The following is a 25,601-nucleotide window of genomic DNA, read 5'->3' on the forward strand; positions in this document are numbered from 1 at the left end:
CGAGCTTGATCGCCAGGAGCTCCCAGTTCCCGATGTCGTAGTTCTGCTCCACCGGGGATAGCTTCTTGGAGAAGAAGGCACATGGATGGAGTCGTGAGGGTGTCCCCTGCCGCTGAGACAGAACCGCTCCGACCCCGGTTGATGAGGAGTCCACTTCGACAATAAACGGAAGATGAGGATTGGGGTGGACCAGGATCGGAGCGGACTGGAAGGCGTTCTTCAACTGGTGAAAGGCCTCCATAGCCGATGGAGTCCAGGCCAGAGACTTGGGCCGGTTCTGGAGCAGAGAGGTGAGTGAGGAGCTGAGCAGGCTGTAATTCTTTATGAAGCAGCGGTAGAAGTTGGCGAATCCCTGGAAGCGCTGCAGCTCTTTGATGGTAGTGGGCTGAGGCCAACTGATGGTGTCATCAGTTGGCCACACTGATGGCGTCTACCTTCCTCTGGTGCATCTTGAATTCGTGGTTGTCTATGATGTACCCAAGAAACTGGACAGTGGAGACGTGGAATTCACACTTCTCGAGCTTGAGATAAAGGTGATGGTCACTGAGTTTTTGCAGGACTTGAAGGACATGCTCCTCATGCTCCCTCAGGTCACTAGAATAGATGAGGATGTCGTCGATATAGATGATGACAAACTTGTTTATGAATTCACGAAATACCTTATTCATGTAATTTTGGAAGAGGGAGGGTGAGCTGGACAGCCCATACGGCATCACCCGATATTCATAGTTACCTGAGGGAGTGATGAAGGCTGTCTTCCACTCATCTCCCGAATGCGAATGAGGTTGTAGGCACTTCTGAGATCGAGCCTGGAGAAGATGGTAGCCCCACGGAGCTGTTCTAGCGCGGATGGGACCAGAGGAAGAGGATAACTGAACTTGACAGTCTGAGAATTAAGGTGACGGTAGTTGATATGCAGCCGCAAGCCTAAGTCCTTCTTGGCCACAAAGAAAAATCTCGAAGTGGCAGGGGAGGTCGATGGACAGATGAACCCTTGTAGTAGCCCTCCATGGCCTTCTGTTCTGGGATGGACAGAGGATCGACGCGGCCCTTGGGTAAAGTAGCCCAAGGCAGGAGGTCAATGGCGCAGTCCCAGGGCCGTAGGGGTGGTAGTTTGGTAGACAACCGCTTCCTGAAGACATCCTGGAATGCCCGGTAAGCTGCGGGAACTGACGATGATGAACCTTTTCGGCGGGGACGATGAATACAACGATCAAAGCAGTTCTCACCCCATTGCAGGATCTCTCCGGTGGACCAGTGGATATGTGGCTGGTGCAAGATGAGCCAGGGCCGTCCCAGGATGATGTCCGCAGTTGACTCCTCCAGCACCATGAACGTGATGGTTTCCTCATGCAAATGACCAACGCGTAGTGTAAGTGTGGGGGAGAAAAGGCGGACACGACCTCGGCCCAGCGGTTTTCCCTGAATGGTGGTGATTCTGAGGTCGACAGGACAACTTTGACGTTGGGCGGTTAGCTTTTCGAGGGTTTGCTGACTTATGAAGTTTCCTGCTGACCCGGAGTCGATGAGGGCTTGTGCTGCAACAGATGAGTGGGAATTACAAATGAATACTGGCGTCTTAGTAAGGTTTGCCGTTAAAGGAGGTAACTGGATGGTGCTCACCGCTGGCCGAGTAGGTCGCACAGGGCAGGTCGTCATGCCATGTCCATCTCCCGCACAATACAGGCACAGATGTAGTGAGATCCTGCATTGGCGTTCGGTGGTGGTTAGATGGTATGAGTCGATCTGCATGGGTTCAGGTCCTGGAGGTGCGACAGATGTTTGAGCTGGTGGAGGATCGGCAGCGGGTGAGGAAAGGCCACAGGCAGATAACCGTTGAGACACACGGATGGTTTTCTGGATGAGGGCTTCCAAGCCCATGGCATCCTCGTAGAACAAAATGAGTTGCTTGATTAAAGTGAGGAGGCCGTGGCGGAAGGCGGTGACGAGGGCTGATTCATTCCATCCGCTCATACAGGCCAGCGTGCGGAAACGCAGTGCATAGGAACTTGTTTTCTCTTGTTTGCCTTGGCGAATAGAAAACAGTTGATCATGGACAGATAATTTGGCAGTTTGTTGACCAAATACCTCTTTTAGATGAGTGCAGAAGTCTGTGGTGGAGCCGATGACGGGGGCATTCGTTTCCCATAACGACTGTGCCCACTGAAGGGCTCGGCCTGAGAGTAATGAGATGATAAACGCCACACGGCCTCTCTCGCTGTGGAACAGATGGGAATTCGCTTCCATATACAGGGAACATTGCAAGAGAAACCCGCTGCAATCCTCCGCCGCGCCACTGTAGGTCGCTGGTCGGGCCATGGGACTTACGCAGGCAGCTGACGAAGTAGCGGTTGCCGGTGGTGCTGGTGATGATACACTAGCATGGGTAGCGGTGGAGGGAGTGTCGTGAACCAGTGAGGACCGTACTGCGTGAACAAGCATGGTGAAGTGGTCTGCGGTGCGGTCCCCGCCTGTGTCCGAAGAGCTCTGCATTTGGTCTGGTCTTCTGTCAGACACAGACGAGGACACAGAGGGATTAGTGCAAGTGCAAGGTTTATTATCAGAGGTGATACTTAAGGGGTTAGTGACACTCAGACGAAGGACGACGATGGTGAAGACGATGTAGGTGAAGACGAAGATGATAAAGATGATGATGAAGACGAAGATGGGTACAGGTGAAGGCTTCTAGGCAGGACAGGTAGTCAACGATGGGATCAATGCAAGACCAGTCAATGGGAGTGAAGGTGAGCCGGGTTGATATAGTGCTGGCTGGTGATGGTGCCCAGGTGTTCAGAATGATGGTGATGGGGAACGAGTGGACGTGGCAGTGACAGATGATTGTGAGGGCGTGACAGTTTTCTTGTAAAATGTATTCTTTGTTTTTTTCTTAAAATAATAATGTTTACAATGTATTTATGGCTGTCTTAATTTCTTAATTTTCAATAATTTCTTTATTGAACACAGCCAGTTTACTGTAAGTGCTTTTAAGTTTGAAAACATTGACAAACATTGCAATGCACATGCAATCCCAAACTTGCAGAACATACAGAAAAATTAGTTAATGCGGAGAAACATTTAGCGCGAACCAGATCATGAGCTGCACGTGTGTAAAAGTACACAGTCTCGCGCTACACGTCACACTCGCAGAGGATTATATAATAGCAAATTTTGTTTTCACTGCTTGAATTTGGCTTGAGTTCACCCATTTATCATCCACCAGGCAAAATGCTTGGAAAAGTAACGGCACACCTTTTTTTCAACAAGCCACGTTTTGAGGCATCATTCATATTTTTAACGTAAACAGTGCTGGTTGAGTGTCGAGTTCAGTTTAGTACTCAGGGTTTGTTCAAGTGCAGCCAAGTACTACTAATTAGTTATAGGGACATGTAATCAGACATGTTTCCACAGTCATTGCTCATTTTCATCGATGAGATGCACCTGCCAATCAAACCGTTCCAGAGAGCCCGTGGCGAGGTGAACAATTCAAGTCTTTAAGACATCTGAAAGCTATTTTTTAAACCCTGAAGTTCCTGTTTTTCAGTTTTCCTGTTTCCCATTTGCCATTTTTATGTAAGAGCAAATCCTGATTAAAGCATTACACAAAAAAGAGCTGACAGATTTGTGACGCTCTTGTGATGGAGAAAAACAACACATTTGTTGAGAGAGATAAGTAAAACCTTGCTTGTTTTTCAGTGCTAAAGAAAAGTCTAGGCTTGTTGGAGTTGTGCCATTGATATCACACAAACCACAGGCTCAGTTATTAAGGTCAACTGATATATTTCACACATCACCCAAAATCAGTTCAAAACCCAGCAAAATGCACTTTAAATGCAGTGCAGCGACCCTAATCTGCGTGCAGGGCTATCCTCAGATGATCCCTGTTCCCTGTCCTGTTCATGCATTTTTCCGTGAGCCTGTGATCCACATGCCCTCCCCTTCACTCTCAGTAGCCTTGTACTAAACCACACTGCACATTATTGAGGTTCTCAGTGTTGGCTTGGCAGGAGATAAAGGCTTGAACGCCGTCTCACCTCTGCCACTCTGCTTAAGGATGACCCAACTGAAGTATGGACATTACCGCAGGCACACTAGAGCTCAGTGTTGCCTTTTGCATTCTTGAAGTGTAAGTCTGATCACTTAATAATAGAAGATGCATGATTTGAGGTATCATTCATAGCAGAAATGACTTAATATGAATGACCGACGAGTTATGCTCCTGGGATAAGGGTTTGTTTTTGAATTCATAACTTTAAGTATGAGTAACTGTAATGCTTGTCTTAGTAAACATCGTTTTTTTTTTTACCTCTGAGCCAAAGGAAATCAAAGACTCGACCACAAAGTCAACAAAACAATTCCCACAAAGATCCACTCCATTTACAACTACCCCTTTGCCATGATTTACAGCCTAAACCTTTTTCAGCATTGTAAATGAGTGCTTTTACGTAACCTAAATGAATCTTAGCTCATTGTTCCTCTGCTTGAGAATGTTTTTATGCCATGGATACCTCAAAGTCACCTCGAATTGAGTTCTGTAGGACGAAAAACAACTTGTCTGGTTCTCGGACACCTGATACGTTATTACGTCCCTTGTGAGAAATCACGCGCTCTCTCACACACGGCATGAATATGTAGACAGGTCAGTTGCCATAGCAGGTCAAAAGGTTTCTCGTAAGTGATCAGCATGCATTTCATTTAGCCTTTGAGCTCTGATTCATTCTTTCTTCAGGGAAAAGCTGACTCTCCAGTCTCCAGTTAATTGATATCTAGGAAGCAAGGTCACTGACACGCAGAGCTGTCATTCATAGATCATCATTCAAATAGAGCCTCCCTGCTCATGAAACGGTCAAAGAGGACATGTACAGACTTTGTTATAGTTGGGGACATTAGAGATGGAAATAATTAGGTCAAAGCCTGGCTTTTGTTATTGTATTAGCAGATATAAACAAATTTTGAGAATCAAATAAATTGTTTGTCTGTGACATGACACAATCACTGCTAACCAAAACATATTAGATGTTTAATAACTTCGATTTTGGATTTTAGTATTTTCGGTGTGGGCCAGGCAATCCTGCACAATGCCACAGCAGTCCAGTCCATATAACTGTCAAAACTTCCTCTCACTCCTCGTCACTTGTCTCATTTGCATTTGCACATAATAAATCAGATTAACCAGGAAGAGCTTTTATTGCTTTATCACATAAGGGCCGTTTGATTTCCGCAATGCATCACTTCTTGAGCATTTGACCATTTCATTTGAAAAAAAAAACTCTGTCATGTCATGTACCCGCAGAAACTAAGCGGCAGCCTCCCCCAGTTTCTCTTGTGACTTAAGCTGCAGTTCATCGACTGGCCACTAGGGACAGGCTCCAGAAGGGAGCAGAATCTCATTGAGCCCCGTGTTAAAATGCCCAACTTTACAGCAGAAAAAAACATGTTTACAGTCTGGTACAAATTGTGGTTTTGGTTTAGACAACACATTTTTCTCTTCATGACAACTGTGAGGGGGGTGAATTTAATTCATCTACATAAAGCTTTAAAGTTCTACATAATTAAGGGCGTGGCCACTTTGAGTGACAGGTAGATTGGCGTTTGTCTGCTGTCTGTTAGTCATCGCCTCACCTCAGCTCTGCCCACGTCCCGCCTCTTTGTCCATTTTCAGTTATTCGGGAGTGACACGCGGTGACACGCTGCCAAGATGGCAACGGCCGACTTTGAGGCTTTAAAAAATTCTCTTCAGAAACCTAGGGGCGATGTCATGGACACTACACCCATATTTTTTTTTACAATCTATGACAGAAACTCAGTCTTCACGACTGCTTGTTAAAATAAAAGTTTGTTTAAACTTTTAAGTGCTGCTTTAACTAAGAAATAATGACAAAATACATTACTGTTGCACATTAGAACACACTTCTCAAAGTAGTACTAATAATACTAATAAATCCTAATTTTAGGAACACCACACTTTTTCTTACAGTAAACCTCTGTTTCTTAAAATTCCAATGTATATTAAATCAATTGTTCATTTACCGCCGTTTTTGATATGTTTGCATTAAATCATGAATCCCAAATAAATGCAAAATACCAAAACAAAATTTCTGGAAAACGTAAAACATTTCATGTATTATTGTAAAAATGTTAATACATTATTAAATTGTTACATTTTTATAAATTAAATTGATTATATATGCTTAATAAAAATTAAATGCATTTTAAAATGCCCTAAAAAATTCATTTTTGTTCATCTTTTAAAAACAATTTTTAAATTGCATAGGTTTCATGATTTCACTTAATTAGACATGCTTTTTAACCATTAAAATAAAAAAATAAAAAAATGGATTTCATACGCTTGGCTATAGAACATGCTGTTTCCTTTCACTGTGTAGCATAGGGGCAACCAATCAATTATGATGTATTTGCACACATTCGATGATGCATTTTATTAATTCATGCCGTTGTCTTAGAAAGTAATGATTATTGATGTCATACACTTGCACCTTGATAAACTTGAGTGGTTATGATATGATGAACCCTATAAACATCAGCTCTGTTCTTGTACTTGTGAGAATGTGGGAGGGCATCCTCAAGTTGTGTTTATTTGGTTAGCTGGGTCACCGTGGCACTCCTCCAGCACGTTGTCGTCTTTCCCAGAGGGCTAAGCTGTTCTGTAGTCAAGGTCTGCATGCCATTGGACATGGGAACATACTCAACATGCTCTCTTTCGGTGAGCGTGGCGGTCTACGAACTGTTTGTATTTGAGTAAATATTCAATATCAAAACATTATTGCATTGACCGATATGATATCATCAGGTGCCATTGTTGCTGCGCTGTGAAGTTATGTCTGCTGTGACATCCGAGAGTTTTGTTATGTTTGTGCACCTGTAGCATGTTTATAAGTGTATTATGTCCTGTACCTGTGTGTAGTCTGTCCTAAGATGTTGATATGAATGTTTAATGTCTGCCTTCTGTGCTCATTCACATGTTGGGTATTTAAGAAGTTGTGCTTTTTTTCCCCCTTTTTTTCTTTTTTCTGTGTTGTGCGTATTTCTGTAAAACAGAATTACACAAATGCAGTTCACCTAATAAAAACAACCAATTACTTTAAATGGTTAATTTCATTGGAAAATAACCAGAGAGAGACTACCGTAATTCCTCAAATAAAGAATGGGGCCTTTATTTACCTGAACTGAAGGAGGGAACAGGCTTTTATTTGAAGCAGGCTTTTGTTAGGGGCAGGCCTGTATTTCTAATTCCATCTGTTTGAAAAATAATTGCTTTAAATAAACCGTTTTAAATTAAAAGCGATAGCGTTCCAGTGGACAGATATCACTGATTTTAAGAAACATTTGCAAAAATATCCCCATTTGCTATAACAGCCAGAAAGACGGCAAAGCAATTTGGGTCAGAATTACGGTAGCCTAATTGGTAACCACAATGAGTCAGTTTGAAAAATGTCAAATGTTTATTCCACGCTTAATTTCTATATAGGCTGCACGTGAGGTTATTTTAGCTTACTAACCCAACTAATGACTCAGTGCTTTCTATATATCGCACATGAGGGGAAAAAAAGCTTCCTTCCACTTAAGAAGATTTGTGTACTTTTAAGCACTTTTTATTTTAATATATTTATTTTACGTAAATATTATTCTCTACTTAAACTGTAATTTAGTTATTTTTCCAACCCAACTAATGACTCTTAATCTCTTTACATATTTTTTTATACTTAAAGGGGGGGTGAAACACTCAGTTTCAGTCAGTGTCATGTCAATCTTGAGTACCTATAGAGTAGCATTGCATCCTGCATATCTCCGAAAAGTCTTTATTTTTTTTATAATTATATAAGAAAGATGCGCTGTTCCGAGTCTTTCCGAAAAAAGCCGAGCGGGTGGGGGCGTGTCGTGTGAGCGGAGCTAAATAATGACGTGTGCCCGCTGCTGCTTTTGTGTTGAGTCGAGTGCGTCATCCCTAACAGCGGGAAAAAAACTTTATTCAAAATAAAAATATGGCTTTTAATCAGATACAGCCATACATCTATGATCCGGAATCAGACCCAGAGGCTGCAGTTGAACAGGAGCAGCAGCAAAAACGACTAGAGCAGGACGTCTCTATACACTACGGTACAAGTTATACACTAACTATATAATATGCTTAGCGGCTTGTGTTATTTACATATTTATACTTGAATTATATCGTCGTATTTTTGTCTTTGAAGGTGTACATGTGGGAAGTGCAGTTGTGCACGTGTGTTTGTGTGTTTACGCGTGGTTTGTGTAGACAGTAAGCGGACCGGTTTTGCACAGCAGGATTAGTTAGTGTTTACATAGAAAGACACGGAATAGTAGCGCATTTGAATGAAGAAGCGTGCTTATTTAGTTCAACATATTTCCCCACTCTTTGTGCATTGTTGTTTGGAGTGCTTTTACAATACACAAACATAAAGTTACACATATAGTGGCCAGCTAAACAAATGTACACGCACTACACATCGCATGCTCCATTGATCAATTAACTATACGTGATCATGTTTGGGCTACTTGATGACCATAGGCAATAACACAGACATTTGAAGCAGTCTCACTCACCGCCTGCGGTTCTAACGTTGGGACTGCTCCATCCTTCAGCATTAGGCGATTGGGAAAAGCCGGCGTCGAGCTGGGCCTTGTTTATGAAACAGTCGGCACCGAAATGCAGCGAACAGATATAAACATTCGCGCAACTCAGTTGCTGATCCGGAAAAGCAAATTACATCCACTGTTGCCTTAACGCGGGGTTTTGGGGAATCTGTGCAGGACTGTCTTGGTCTGGCAACCAAAAACGCACTTTTTGGTGACATTGTTATGTTTAGCACATTATGTTACCTGTTTAGCATCCTACAAGCCAGCGCTTTGATGGGCGTAGCTTGTTGCTTTCGCTCTCTCTCACGCGCTTCCGGTAGAATTGTCCGTAAGGCCCATACAAGGAAATTCCGCCCCCGTTAACGTCAAAGGGGACGCATGATCTCAAAAAACTTGCCGAAACTTATGACTAACCGTAAGTAGTATTTTTGACAAAGAAATACTCCCATCAAACGTCCCCCTTAACTTTTGAAACTTTGTCTATGTTTAGTATGGGATTCCAAGTCTTTAACAGTGTAAAAAGATCAGTATGCATGAAACAGCATTTCACCCCCCCTTTAAAAACTATAATTTCATTATTTTTCTGACCCAACTAATTACTCATCCGGGCTTCCAATAGGTTGCACGCACTTTTCTCAATCCATCACGGAGATATTGCATTTTGATTTTGCATATTGTTTTTTAAACGATCATTAGTGTAGCCTAGTTCATATGACCACTGTACAATATTTCAGAAGCATAGTTTATTTTGTAGCCTATGCTGTTTTCTTGTACAAAATAAAATATTTTAAGTTAAATGCAGAAGACATAAAAAGACGAGAGGCTAAAATTTTAAAGATCAATATTTGTGTAGCCTGCCTGAAACGGTATTTTCACAGACGTTGCATCTCTCATAGACTATCGTAGCCTATTTAAAATGGCACATATGAATCAGTTATATTCTCAATTTAATTTACAGAGCAATCTCTGCTAAGTTAACTAGAAGAGACTACTATAGGATTAGTGTGTGTCGCACTGGCGTGTGGTATGGTTGGGTGATGTCAGTCAGCCTTCACGACACAACCCTACTGTACATTATGATGAACTTGAATGCATAATAAATGAAATGCAAAGGATAATAGGAGATTATCCACACATTTCCCCCCGGCCTTTATTTGTTTGTGCTGACCACACCCCCGGCCACTATCAGAGGCCCGGCGTTTAATTGACTACAGGCTTTTATTTGAAGAATTACGGTAGTTACTGGTTCTTGATCATCGGGTTTCCCGATAAATTATGGTGCTATGTGTTCTGCATTTCGGCTATTGGACATTTAATCATAATCAATATCAGTCAGTCTCTAAAAATGATCCTTTCATCATAATATCTGCATCTCTCTTTATAACATCGGTGTTATACACTGTGTAGTGTTTGTCAATCATGGCATTATTTATAGTTAATGGGGCTATATGTAGAAACCTTTTAGCTTTATTAGCAATCACTCTATACAAACATCATGACGCCGTCCATGATCCTGAGAGCGTTTAGATTACTATGTAAATATGTGCTGCACGCTTTCCTCTCAATAACAACAACAAAAAAACGCACAAAAAAGGACAGCCATGGCTCCGGTAAGAGCGATGTGATCATAGCGATGTGGATGTTTGCACCAGCTCTGTGATTCACTGGCATCATGTGGACAGATGTGATATGATAGTGTGATTGTAAAGTATATTTGAGACTATAGACGGTATAGATCTGACTATGTGAGACTGTAGTTTGTACATTATACACATTGACATTACAGTACAGAATAGCTCTTTCTGCATTATTCTGAATATTGTATAACCATTTTCATGCGTCATTGAACGGAAACGTCACACCCTTTTGATTTTCCCAGCAAAAATGTTCTTCACAAAAATCAGTCAACATGCTTTCATAGACATCCTAGGACATCTGGGAAGGTTTCATTGCAAGCTGTTCAAACATTGGCAATAAAAAAGTGACTACTACATGAAAATGTAGTCCCTTTATGCATTTGCATTTATTTCATTTTATTTGTCATATTTAAGTCTCTTGTCATTCTAATGTGCTGATTTGGCACTTAAGAAACATTTATTTTTATCAATGATGAAAACAGTTGTGCTGTTTAATATTTTTGTGGAAACTATGATACACTATAAACCATGTACACCGATCAGGCATTATAATGACCACCTTCCTAATACTGTTTTGGTCCCCCTTTTGCAGCCAAAACAGCCCGACCCATCTATGGATGGACTCCACTCGACCCCTGAAGGTGTGTTGTGGTATCTGATACCAAGATGTTAGCAGCACATCCTTTAATTCCTGTAAGTTGTGAGGTGGGACCTCCATGGACAAGACTTGTTTGTTCAGCACATCCCACAGATGCTCGATTGGATTGAGATCTGGGGAATTTGGAAGCCAAGTCACCTCAAACTCATTGTTGTGCTCCTCAAACCATTCCTGAACTATTTTTGCTTTGTGGCAGGAGCATTATCCTGCTGAAAGAGACACAGCCACCAGAGAATACTGTTTCCATGAGAGGGTGTACATGGTCTGCAACAATTCTTAGGTAGGTAGTACATGTCAAAGTAACATCCACATGGATGGCATGACCCAAAGTTTCCCAGCAGAACATTGTCCAAAGCACTTCCTCCACTGGCTTCCCATAGTGCATCCTCCGTGGTCCAGTTTTGATGCTCACATGCCCACTTTCAGCAGTGGACAGGGCATCCTGACTGGTCTGCAGCTATGCAGCTCCATACGCTACAAACTGCGATCCACTGTGTATTCTGACACCTTTCTATCAGAACCAGCATTAACTTCTTGAGCAATTCGAGCTGCAGTAGCTCGTCTGTTTGATCGGTGAAACAAATTCAGTCCTGGTGAGCTATATATACTTATTTCAAAAACAAATAAACTTTGTTATAGTGTATTTAAAATGCATATGGTTTATTAATAATTACATAAATCTCATTACTACTTGTTTCATTTATATATGACTGACAAATATGCATTAAGGTTATTAGTTAATGTTAAAACTTTGCCATCTGAATGAATGGGCATTTTATATGCAATTTAAAATAAATCATTCCTAAATATAGGCCTTAAAGTAGATGGTTAGGTGATAGTTCCCCACTGTAAACTCTGTGTCACTGTGTAGGTCCATATGACTGTATTATGGGAAAGGGAGAGATTTTCCATTGTTTTTCAGTAAATAATGTTATGTCTGCTAATCTCTTACATAAAGTGTCTGTCTTGAAATAATAAATGAATGCCATTCGCTCATACAATTGTGGTTTGAAAGTACCACAGATCTCTCTGGCACTGTCTGCAGCAGGCAAGTGTTTCAGCCACAGTTCAGCAGCGGTGGATTTGGGGTGTTTGCTGTTGTCGAGCCGTTACATTCATATCTTGTCAATCCAAGAGTTAGCATAAAACCGTCATGAGTCTTGTTGACCATAGCTTGACCTTCCCCTGTTTATTTTGCATTGTGGGACATGATTACAACATGTCCTGCATACCGATGGGCCAGACTGTTTTGTTTATTCTACCATTTAACATTTTGCCCTGATGTTCTTTTGTTGCTTTTTTTAAAACATAATTGTAAATGCACTGTTTAATCCTAGATGTCCTTGAGCTCACGTAAACGCAAATATGTTATGACACAATGCAGTTTAATTTGACTATTTTGATTCCTTCCTGGCTCTGCAAACAGAATGTCTCTTAGAATTAAAAAGCAGGGATTTGTTCCATAATGTTGGTAAATCATTACACTGGGTTGGTCACGGATCAAAGCAAGATCTGGTTTTCTGACACAAATGAAGGTTTTGATCCCTGTTGGAAAATTGGAAAAAGCTTCTGATGGTGACTTTATTTACCTGTTTTCTAGTTGGACTCTAATGGATCATCTGGTAACATGAGTGACAGAGAGTATGCAAGATTGGTGATGCAACAAAGTTAAGAACAGTTTAATGCAAATGTGCTGGGACTCCCAATAAGAGTGTATTAACTTGCGTGGATTAATTGTTCACCTCAAGACCTGTAATATGTGCTAAAAAAGTAAATAAGATAGATTTTGATTTCACAAGTACTTTAATGTTTTCAGTGATCATACTTGTCAAATGTTTAATAGACAGCCGAATCGCTGTCATTTATAGATGTTGGAATTAAGATTGCGACCTTTTAAATATTAATCTTGCAACTCTACTTCAACCCTTTCAAGGGCGGCAGCTTTTATTCCACATCTTCTACACTCAAAAAAACTATTCATGACACACAGTGTTTACACAGAAGTGAATTTAGTTAATTCAAAGTAAATTAGTTTAGTGGTGTCAACACAATTTAGTTTTAGTTCAAATTCTCAGTGTCTATCAAATGTGCTCCATGGAAGGAACAGCGGTGAACCGGTGACAGAGTCATGGGCGGCCAAGGCTCATTGATGCACATGGGGAGCGAAGGCTGGCCTGTGTGGTCCGATCAAACCGACAAGCTACTGTAGCTCAAATTACTCGAGAAGTTAATGCTGGTTCTCATAGAAAGGTGTCTTTTGTCATGCGCAGTTTGTTGCGTATGGGGCTGCATAGCCGCAGACCAGTCTCAGTGTCCATGCTGACCCCTGTGCACTGCTGAAAGCACCAACAGTGTGAACGAGAGCATCAGAACTGGGCCACGGACCAATGGAAGAAGGTGGCCTGGTCTGATGAATCACAGTTTCTTTTACACGTGGCTGGCTGGGTGCATGTGCGCTGCTTAAGGAACACATGGCACCAGGATGCACTATGGGAAAAAGGCAAGCCAACAGAGGAAGTGTGATGCTTTGGGCAATGTTCTGCTGGGAAATCTTGGGTCCTGCCATTCATGTGGATGTTACTTTGACTAAGCATTGTTTGAGACCATGTCCACCCTTTCATGGAAAAGGTGATCTCTGGTGTCTGTGGCCTCTTTCAGCAGGATAATGTGCCCTGCCACAAAGCATAAATGGTTCAAGAATGATTTGAAGAGCACAACAAGTTTGAGGTGTTGAATTGGCCTCCAGTTTCCCCAGATCTCAATCCAATCGAGCGTCTGTAGGATGGGCTGAACAAACAAGTCTGATCCATGGAGTCCCCACCTTGCAACTTTTAGCAATTGAAGGATCTCTTGCTAACGTCTTGGTGCCGGATAACACAACACACCTTCAGGGGTTTGGTGGAGTCCATGCCTCGACGGGTCAGGGCTGTTTTGGCTAAAAAAAGGATGACCAAAAATAATATTTGGACAAAACAAAATATTGGTCATAATGTTATATAATGCCCAATCGGTGTATATAATGAACAATTAAGAAAAGACTGGACTCAGTACCAGCATTAGTATAGTTATTATTCACAGTGCACAAGCACAATGGTAACCATAAAATTTAAAACATTGCAGAAACTGCTCTAACGTAACTGAACATTAAACAGTAACATGTTAAGACATGTTACTGTTTAATGTTGAGTTATGTTAGAGCAGTTTCTGCAATGTTTCCTAAATTGACTCTCTTAATACAGTCCTTGCAAAGAATGCTGGGAACTATAGATCCACTGCCCAATTCGTTTTTCAACTAAAATGATCCATGTAGCGTTAACACAAATGAGTAAGTACACTTCAGTTTTAAATATATTAGGTGGATTGAACACAATGAAATTTAAGTTTTCAATTTTCAAAAATCTTTAGATCGGGTGAATTAATTAAATGGCACGAGGCAATAATCATCTTCTTCTTCTTCTTTGAGTGCACCTGCCACAAAGTCTGATCAAATAAATTCCCTCATGGAATGTAAAGTCTTGACATGTGCTCGCTCTCTCTCTGTCTCTGTCTCTGTCTCGGTCTCCCCTATCGTCAAGGCTGTACAGTTGGAAGAGGTCAAACTGACCCCCTTACATCTGTTGTTAGAGAGCACACATATCTGCACACATTCACCCCCATCTGTTGCCAGTCAGATGCACAACCATGTTGAAGACAAAAAATACAACTCTGGCAGTGTGTCCCTGGTCTGCATCCTACAATAACAACTGCTCTGTTCCTCTTGCTGCAATTCTTACCCCTTTTTCACTCAGCTCCATCTGTATGTCACCCTTTAGCAAATGGGGTCTAGACAGGCCCAGAATATCTGCAAGCCCTCAAAGCTTTAACCTGGCCAGCTTTAGCATATCTACAAGAATTATAGATGAACTGGATTTATCAGCACATCTTGACATGGACACGTCGGTATTATAGGGTTTCCTGGTGTTGAAATTCATATTAGACATTCCAGGCTACATAGGGAAAGATAAACTGTCCAAACAAGCCTTCACATTAATGTCAGTGCTGGTAATTTCCCAGTGATCGAGGGCCATACTTAAAGAAAAATGCATTTATGTCGGCCTTGAGAAATAGCCTTTAGGTGTACAGGATTGGGGGTTGGATTTATGGAAAAAGCAAAAGAGTCCCAAGTTGAGGGGATCATGAAACAGTTTCAGAGGTTGTGCCCTAGTCTCGTAAATAGTTTGCAAGATTGCATTTAGTGCACTCCACATCATGTAATGTTAAAAAAAAGTATGCTAAGTTGTTCAGATGGTGTACTATTTCCACTGGATCCATGGAGGCTTGATTGTATAGCATTACCCATAAGTTGTTGCGATATGGAAGATGAGTTTGATGGTTCTCTTAAAGGGGGGGTGAAACACTCAGTTTCAGTCAATCTCATGTCAATCTTGAGTACCTATAGAGTAGTATCGCATCCTTCATATCTCCGAAAAGTCTTTAGTTTTATCATATTTATAAAAGAAATATGGGCTGTACCGAGTCTTTCCGGAAAAAAACGAGCGCCTGGAGGCGTATCGTGTGGGCGGAGCTAAAGAATGACAAGCGCGCAAAGCGGTCACGTCCTCAAGCGTGGAGAAACCCATCTCAGCTATCTCAGCTAATACAGATAATGATCCACAATCAAATCTGAGGCTGAAATAAATTGAACAGGAGAAACGGCAACATCAGGATGTCCGTCTCTGTGGTATGTACTGTATTTAGGGGCCTTTGTGTGCAGTTTATGAGGACATGATTCGGTTTATGGACTATTGTATGTGACTAGACCTTAGAGGTAGCAAGCAAAACGGTTTTGCACGTCAGAGTCAGAATAGTGTAACGTTATACAGAACAACAATGGAGTAACCGTTAGCGCATTTGAATGACGAAGCACGCGATCGTATCGTTTACTGATGTTTACTCATGCGACGGTAGCCAATAGCAGAGACATTTGAAGTTGATTTACTCACCGGCATCTTCCAAAGCAGGACCGCTCTGTCAAAAACACACTTCTTTGGTATGATTTGGTGAAGTCCTGTGACAGCAGTGACCGTGGAAATCCACTTTGCGAAGCAACTGAAGCGATGCCTTGAAGCTTCCCGTCATTTCTGCGTTCAAATCGGTTCAAATGCAGCGCTGCCTTCCCGGAATGCTGTGCTGAAGCGTTGAAGTTGCTCGACGTCACCCATAGGAATAAAGTGGAGCGCGGCGCGACATAAGTGTTCACGGAAAACTGGATCTGCAGCTGAGAGAGTGTTTACAGCGTGCATTTCCTCTCTCTCCCTCTAGTCACGCGCGCGCGCACCCTTCCGGGAGAAGAGCCCGTACAGCCCATACAAGGACCTTCCGCTCTATTTAACGTCAAGTAGACCCATACTCGAAAAAAACTCTCCGAAACTTGTGAGAAACAGGAAGGAGTATTTTTAACACAGAAATACTCCATCAAACGTCCAACATTAGTTTTTGAAACTTTGTCTATGTTTAGGATGGGAATCCAAGTCTTTAAAGGTGTAAAAAGCTCAGTATGCATGAAACAGCATTTCACCGCCCCTTTAAAATCCCCCACTTCCACTCATGCTTTCACAGCAGCTTTGACTACCTGATCCACTCGGTCAACTGAAGTAAATGTTACACAATGGCAAGTAGAAATACTGGTTTAACTCAGCCATATGTTTGAGCAAGTAACTGATTCAGAAGCAGAAGAGCAAACTATAAAGGGTCGTGTACAAGTTGATTAATCGGAAGGGGTTTGCATTTTTTCAAATGTTTGTATGCAGATTTCACATGTAAATGCTTGTGTACTAAAATCGGTCAGTGAGACCCGTAGTTTAAAGAAACCGCTAAACGACTCTTAAAGGGGGAAACTAAAATGGATTTAGGAACATGCTAGCACTTCAAACATGCACAGTATACAACAACGCTTTCTGTGCTAATAAAATGTAATTTTGTGACATGGTAATATCTCTCTATACTAGCTAAATGTTTTTACATAAATATGCACTTTTTATCACAAGTGTAGCACATGTTTTCAGGGCCTAGTGAAGTATACTAATTGAGACATAGCCAGAATCTGTTCTTGGTTATTATGATGTTTGTCTCCGGCTTTCCATTGCCCCTGATTTTTCTCTCCTTCCCTCTTTCCATCCGTCATTTCACTTGTGATTGTGGTTTGGTTAGATGTAGGGAAACTAAGTAGCAAAGACAGTTTGTCATAATATTGTATGGGTTTTGAGAAGACATTGGTTGGTAATCTGATCTGAGGTGTGAACTGTACAGACCAATGGAAGGTGAGAAAGATGTCATGCATGGTGTGTGATCCTTCCGCATGTGCAAATACAATAAGTTAAGCCTTCATAGCTTTAGCAGATGTCCTTTAGGGTCAGTAAGCAGCCCACAGGTGATATGGTTTGCATCGGAGAGCACAGAATAACACTCCGGTCATGTTTTCAAAGTCTTGCCTTGCAGTCTCTCTGTATGAGGCCTACTGTATGTGTTGAGAACATTATGACCACTAAAAATGACTGATTGCTCCTAAAACCTTTGGCAACAGTGTGTTACTTTCCTGTTTTCACCATGCTTTTTAATGGACTCCTTTACAAGCGCTCTACAGCCCAGTTGGTTTAATGAGCTGCGAGGACCTCAGCTCGGCTGATTTGACCTGTTATATGGACAGTAGCAGGCACTGTGTTTATCTTAGCAGTCTGCCAGAGTTTCACATTGTGTCGCCCGCTGATCCTTCTTCTTGCTTACAGAAACTGGCAGCTGGGGTGGATCAGTTCGCCTACACCTGCATACAAGACCATCCTATCTGGACCAATCAGCAGTTCTGGGAGGCCACCTTCTACTCTGAGGTGCAAAACCAGATCAGAACGCTTTACCTCACTGCCCCCGAGGACAAGCAACTCATCACTGCCAAAATCAAGGTATAATTGGGACTTTTTTTATTCATCCGTTCGTCCATCTCACTGTTACAACTGTCCTGATATCATAATGAAATTCTTGAGAAGATGACCTTTTCTTAGAAAAAAATGTTACATGTTAAAGAAATTTTGTCTACTAAATCCGAGTGCAACCAATATGCTGTGAAAAACATAGAACTGTAGAGCCTCATGATTGTCAAGGCCAATACATCTCTTAGAATATCAAATCATTTGACACTTTTATGATGTGACAAGATTAGTTCAGGTTAAGAGTTAAATGGTACAAAATGTGTTGGTATTTATAAATTATCATTAAGGATATTTGTACAAAAACAAATTATTATTTTTTTGTTTATATTAAAATGTTAAATGTAGAGTTTTTTTTTTTTTTAAACCAACATGAACAAACTAATAATAAATTATTTGACATATTACAATTGGGCATGTGTTTATATTATATTTCTATATTAACTATATTTCTCCTTATCCTAATCCTGGGCAATCTTACTCATCACTGACCACGTTTTATGTAATTTATGATTTCAGTTATGTTTACTATCTATAAAAAGATAATTAAAAACTAGAACTTATTTGAAGGCTTATAAACAAAGACTGGTGTGTCTTGTTTATGAATATGTTATGAAATATCAGTTGCTGTAAATTTCCAACTCCTATATAGTGCAACAAAAAAACAAGTTTCGATCACATGAGAATGTTTTTCAGGCAATTCGGCAAAGGACATTTTTTGCAATAATATTTTCGCATTTACAGGTCACCTGGTCGATCATTCTTTAAAGATTGCGCGGTTTGTTTAGACAGAAGAAAAGTTCTCATAAAAACTCATAAATGACTAAATAATTCTGGGAATACTGGTTTCTAAACAACAAAGAAATGCCACAATTTATCAAGACCTTGAAGCAGATATGCGGGAGAAACACCCACAAACAACTCATATGTGGCCGCTTCCAAGTATAAGAGGCTTTCCTGCCATTCATGTGTGGAAAACACACTTACGTCTCCTTCCATTCAAAATAAAGTTTGTGCGGTGGCTGCAGTTATATGTAAACCTACCAAAATCCGTCACCGTGATTTTTGTAATGATTTATCACAAGAGGAAAAAAAAAGTGTTTTAGTTGTAAAACGTTGGTTAATGGAAATGCTGTCATTGCGCAATAGTTTTTTTAATCGACATTTAGTAAATATTAAATTTTTTTTGTAAAACAAAAGTTTTGCGCAAATCTGTAATGGAAACGTGGCTATTGTAAATTAGGTTGTCATTCGAGGTTGGTTGGTCTAATAGAGGTCCATACAAACCCTAGCGAGCATCGACTCTGACACCATTTCAGTAGAAAAGGGATATCATTTAACTCTGAATCTCATCTCTTCATCAGGATCAGAGTACTTTGTCCACAGCAGCCAGTGAGTCAGAACGGACCGCTATGGACCTCGCAGCAGAGCAGTTGCGTGTTTGGCCCAGTCTGAGCAAAGAGAAGCAGCAGGAGCTGGTGAAGAACGAGGAGAGTACAGTGTTCAGCCAGGCCATCCATTACGCCAGCCTGATGGTTTATCTGCTGGTACCACTGGACACCAGTAAAAACAAGCTTCTGCGCTCCACCCCTGCAGCTGACTGGGAGAGCGGCAGCAACAGCATTCTCACAAACAGGCAAGACACTTACTTCTACAGTGCCTCGCAGAATATATTATCTTCTGCTGTATTAAGGGTTTTCTCACACTTGTAGTTTGGTTTTGCTAGTATGAATGAACATTTTGGTAACATGAATTGGAATGTTTCCAGCATTAACTAGCATGCTTTAACATTTGTTAACATAATTTAAGACATTGCTAGAACAAATTAGCATGTTCCTAGCAGTTTTAGCACATTGCTTGCATGAATTGGTATGTGAACAGTTAATTTAGCACATTGCTAGCATTAATTAACATGTTGCTTGCATGTTTTAGCACATTGCTAGCATGATTTAGCACTTTGCTAGCATGAATTAGCTGAGAACTTGTGAAAAGCTAATAAAATGTGCACTCCCTCCGTCACACACAAAGATATGCTGCATAAATACATAATTTCCAATGCCTGTATCGAAACTTGATTGGCAAAAAAACATGCATGCTTGGGCATTCTGTCCTTTGTAGGGTCGCATCTTGTGACATCACGTCCTGTTTTTGGTTTGTGTTGTGTTCATATTTCATTCCAGCTGCACCAGAGTTCATTTGGAAGTGGCCTGAGGGTGTGTTACAATTTGTCCTGTTTGGTTTGATTAAAACGAACCCTGGTGCGATTGCTCGGTTAGTGCGGTTCATTTGAACATATGTGAACGCTGCCATCCGAACCCTGGTGCGCACCAAACAAGCGGGCCGAGACCGCTGAAAACATGGGTCTCGGTCTGCTTCCAAACAAACTCTGGTGCGGTTTGTTTGATATATGAACGCAACACGGACCAAAGACATGTAAATGAACCAAAAACCGGACGTAATGTCGCAAGATGGGACGCATAGTCAGCTGATTTGACGACGCAGAAAGATCAATCAGTGTATCCAAAATGAGTGGCGTTAACGTTATAGGGCAAACGTGGAGCAACGAGTAGATAAGTGCCTCATCAATATTTGGTCCGACGAGCAACGTTTCGAAAATGCTAGAAAAAACGCACAAAAAGCACACCTGGTTCTTCTCATCAAAGGACTTGTTGCCCATTAGTTGGTACAGATGACGTAACTCATCTCTTTTGCAGCAGATCTTCATTTCTGCATACAATGGAGGGAATCCTGGTGCTGTTTTGAACATTTTATGAGCTCTGCATTAGTTCTCAGCTGGTAAAAATAATGCCATATGTACACGCATAAAACGATCACGTTTAATCCAGCACACAGCATTGTTTTGAATGTTCAGTAAGCTCCTACATCATATAAGCCGACCAATCAGTTTGTGACGGTCTCCCTATAACTTTTGGTTCTGTAACTTTAGGTGCGCTCTGCGCTGTTAAAAATGCCATTGTGAACACTAAGCGGACCAGTACTATACGTTTTGTTTTCGTTTTTTGGTCCAGACCAAACTAACCGAACTACAAGTGTGAATGCACCCTGAGACTCATCTTTTCAGCGGTCTCAGTCGTCTTGTTTGGTGCGCACCAGGGTTCAGATGGCAGCGTTCACACTTATTCAAATGAACCACACTAACAGAGCAATCGCACCAGGGTTTGCTTTAATCAAACCAAAGATGACACGTGACCCGTCACAGAAACCAGGGACACAAGTCGGCAGCTGCACTTTCGAGCAAAATGAGAAAGAAGCGTTTTTTTGTTTTTTCAAATGATGTGATTTTTGCTTTTTTGCAGAATCTGTTAGTTGAAATCACGAAGAAGCCTCTCCGTGTTTGAGATGGCATTAATGGTATATTTAAAAGCGTATATTTTGAGGTTGAAATCGCCTTGTTTTGTCTGTGTATTTCCACACTGGCCTTTGTTATTGCCCCGCCCTCCAAGGGACGCGTGGCTAATTATTTATGCAGCGCTCTGGCCGGCTGTAGAGATGATCTGAGCGACGATGAAAGCGGCTTAATAAGATTGGATAATATCCCTTATCTACAACTGAGCGAAGATGAAGAAGAGGAAGAATGTATCAGACTGGCGTCTGACTTCGGGAGGCCATGAAAGTTGTGTGAAAATGATCAAAAATGCTGGTGGTGGCTGGCAACTTTTTTCTTTTTCTTTTTTTGGAGAGCTGAGGGGGAAAGAAATCATATTTATATTAATAATAGTTATTATTATAATATAATTTTAGTAGAAGTGTTTAAAGAATTAATGTGTTAATTATAGTACTGAAATGCAGACTATAATTAAATCGCAGCCTTTGATTTTCTTTTTAATTAATATTTAAACTCGATCAGAGGTTCGAATCTGCCTTTTGCCACACTCTCTCTACTCCCTTTTCCATTAAATGTCTGATCGGAAAGGCATTTATTTTCAAAAAGAATTGAGAAAATATTAGAAAAGTGGAAATAAAGCATCTAACGTGTGTTTATTAATAAAGCCCCTTTCACACTGCACGTCGGACCCGCAATATTCCCGGAACATTGCCGGGTCGCCTTCTGTGTGAAAGCAACCACGTCCCGGGATTGATTACCGAATTCGACCCGGGTCGGGGACCTAGTAACATTGCGGTATTCGACCCGGGACGAGCGCTGTGTGAACAAAAGCCGAAACTAATGCTGCAACGTGTACATAGTTATCGTGCGACTCCTAGAGCTTGTTTTTTCAATAATACAACCCTGCAGTGACAGAAGAGCTAGTCTGTGTTTTAAACGCAGACAGTGAATATACAAAAGAAACTAAAATTAAACAAGCAGAAATGTGTGCAAACTGGACACAAGTCGAGACCACGGAGCTCCTTACTATCCGCGCTGAAGCGGTGATCGCTCGCCGTTATACGTCACATCAGGATGTCACGTGTCAACTCGACCCGGGACCGTTACGGGTTGTGTGTGAAAGCGCACATATTACGGTATTTCGCTGGCAGTGTGAATGGACCAAATCTAGCGACCCGGGAACAAATGCCGGGTCGCATTATCCGTGTATTTGCCGGAATTGCAGTGTGAAAGGGGCTTAAGTGTTTCTTGGTTAGAGAGTGTGGCAAAAGGCAGATTTGAACCTGATCGTTTTGCATCAAAACTTAATGACATGCGCCTTACCTCTACACTATAGCCACGGTTACGGACTTTACCCATTTCTCTATCTTTATCCCCTTCGAACAGACGCACAGTACATCCACTAAGAACACCCCGGCAAACAGAAAGTGTGCCCGAGCGACTTATTTCATTGGAGGCAACAAGATTTGCAAGAATACTTTTCTGTTTCTTATGGGGTGTGTTTCCATAAACACCAAAGTTTGTCGTTTTGTGTTCATTCTAAGAACACACACACACGTTATCTCATGTTTAGACCTTCCCATACCTACCTATTGTTCTTAACTGTCATTTTAATTGTAATCGTTAGCATCGTATCACTTGCCAAAAAAAACATCACTATAATGGGCTTTTAGATGGTAATGTTAGCATCTTTATTATTAATAGTATGCGGTCCGATTTTTCCGTTGCGTCTGTCGTTACTAGCAACCGTGCAGCTTTACAGGGGGTATGGCTTATCTAAATGAGATGTAAATGAGCCCTATTGTCACTCCCAGCAGGTGAGAACAGGTGAGAACTGCAAAACTTCAGAGGCTTTTTTCTGTCGTTTAAACTTTTCTAAAGTCCTACATTCAGATGGCCACAACTTCTCAAAATATTATCAGATTTCCATGTGTTACACATGGTTGGAAAGCTTGGAGACTACACTTTCAGAATCTGTGAATAACTCAAAATGCCCCAGAACCGACTTGTGTCCCTACTTTCCGTGACTGGTCACAAGTGTGAACACACCCTAATATTTTTTATAGTTGTTTTTATATTTACAAGCACTTAAAATCAAAATAAGTAATTTAATGTGCCATTGTATTATCAGTCTGCCTGTTAAAATAAAAACAAAATATAATACAACTTTAAGTTGTGTATCACACTCACTGCATAGCACACTCACTGAACACTCATTTGCCTTACAATTGACCTCAAGCTGCAAATGATTAAAATATCTTCCACATTTTCTCCACATAAAATCCCCTCAGTTAATGGATCATTGTACAAGTTGTGTCTGATGCTAGAGCTAAAGAAAAAAAAAAACGCATAGATTAGGAAATGTGTTTTTTGGGGTCCAAATCAGGAAGCCAAAATCACTACATCAAACCATCCAGATACTGATTAATAAAGGTCGTCACTCAAAATTCTTTGTGCGATCAAGGAGAACCCACATAGAGGTCAGCGATCATGTATGAAGGAGAGTCCAGGACAGAGTAAAGATGCAGCAGCCCATATCAGGTGTTTATAAGGATGGAAGAAAAATAAGCCACAAGACATAAAAGTCACCTATGATAGTAGCGATATTGATAATATTTTGTGCTCAAATGAGATCTGAAATTTGAGCAAATAAATGCTTCCCCTAGCTTATAAATACAGTGAAATATGAGCATGTGGCATCATGCTATTGCAATTTGCATTGTTTAAAATTATAATGCATAATATTAAAGGGTGCGTTCAACAAAAATGGAAATTGTCGTTCCAAACCTGAAAGACTTTTGCTTATCTTCAGAACACAAATGAAGATCTTTTTGATGAAATCTGAGATTTCTGTCCATCCATTAGCAGCTACGCAACTACCACACTAACACTTCAAAAAGTTCAAAAAGAGATCATTAAAACTAATCCATATGAATTGATTTAGTCCAAATTTTCTGGCTTTTATTCACATATAAACATGATCAGCGAACATAAACAAAATCTGCTTGGTGCGCAAGAACAAACCTCATTGGTTCTCACTGAAGCTCAAATGTGCTGCATAACTTGAGAATGAACCTCATTGGTTCTCGCTGAAGCTCAAATGTACTGCGTAACACGAGAATGAACTTCCTGGAGGAAGTGGAGGAAGTTAGCTAAACCATTGAAATTAGTTGTAGCACCTGTAAAACTGGAGTTAAAAACTTGTGTCACTATTTGAAAATTGTTGCCGACTTGAAGCTAATCTGAGTGGAAAAAGTGTTCATTTCAGAAATCGTTCCGCTTAAGTTGTCTTATAACATTACCTAATCATTTAAAAATAATTCAAATGGGTTTCAGTGCTCCGAAATAAAAATGTCACAGAGAAGCAAAATTTCAATGTGTCATTTGTAGCCCTGTAATGTGAGAGAATTGGTTACGGGTCTGAACACTTTAGCAGGTCACTGGTCCTCAAGTCCATCTGGCAATGATCACTTCAAATGGAAAAGACGCACTGCAGGGGCTGACGGTTGTCCTTTCACCTTGGTTACAAAACACATTCTTGAATAAATAATTGTTTCTCAGCGTCTAAAGGAGAAAATTATACAGCTAAATCAGTCAGTGAGCAAAAATGTAAGAAGACGTAGCCTGGTGTAGGTCCTCAGGAGTCCTATCCAGTTATACACCACATCCTTCTCAGCCGCTCCAGTAGCCCGAGCGCTGCTCCGATGAAATGAGTGGGCTGTTTGTGGAGCGAGCACTCAGACATAGCCAAGAAAAGATGAAGAGAGCAGGAGGGATAGAGCTTTGTAGTAATAATAATAATATGTGTGAGTTTTGGGAGGCTTCATAGTCAAAATGGGGGATTTTCGGCCAAATCCACGTCTCCAGAGTGGATCTTTCCCTCCTCCTGTGCTTTTCTCTTCCTCTCTGAAATGTTTCAAGGCCAGTAACGGCACACTGAGAGTTTTAAGTGCTTGTCTCAGATGTCATCCTTTCTATTTTTCCTTTTTTTGTGTGTGTTTTTGTTTAATTAGGTCTTTGGTAAGGCAAGCTATTCATCTTACTTTTGCTTACATGTAGGATTAGGGAATTGTCTAAAGGACTCCCCAAATCATGTCTATTTTTTAAGGTGAGGTATGCTAATGTAATCAGAATCATTATTTTAACCTGCCAGACTTTAAGGCAGGAGTTCCCAAACTTTTTGTCAGCTAAACCCCAGCTAAAAGACATAAAATATTTACCCCCTGAGATTTTAAGTTAAAAGGTGTTCTCCTAAAAATGAAAACCATCCCATAATTTACTCACCCTCAAGCCATCCTTGCCATTCCCTTACCGGAAACCAGTGATTATAGTTTATAAAGTTATAAATGTGGATATTCTTTCTTGTATTGCTTCACTTCAGAAGACCT

The 25,601-nt window shown here is 41.0% G+C and overlaps 1 protein-coding gene across 2 annotated transcripts in view; it reads left to right on the plus strand.

The window, feature by feature from the left end:
• The window catches only part of sbf2 (SET binding factor 2), a 179,750-nt gene that overhangs the window by 111,069 nt on the left and 43,080 nt on the right, over positions 1-25,601 (plus strand). For both annotated transcript variants that reach the window (XM_067414596.1, XM_067414667.1), the window contains exons 18-19: positions 17,673-17,843; positions 19,232-19,503. In XM_067414596.1, the coding sequence (XP_067270697.1) occupies positions 17,673-17,843; positions 19,232-19,503 (443 nt within the window). The remainder of the gene's footprint in view (positions 1-17,672; positions 17,844-19,231; positions 19,504-25,601) is intronic.

The sequence above is a fragment of the Pseudorasbora parva genome, chromosome 1, assembly GCF_024679245.1.
Source record: "Pseudorasbora parva isolate DD20220531a chromosome 1, ASM2467924v1, whole genome shotgun sequence".
NCBI classification, from domain to species: Eukaryota; Metazoa; Chordata; class Actinopteri; order Cypriniformes; family Gobionidae; genus Pseudorasbora; species Pseudorasbora parva.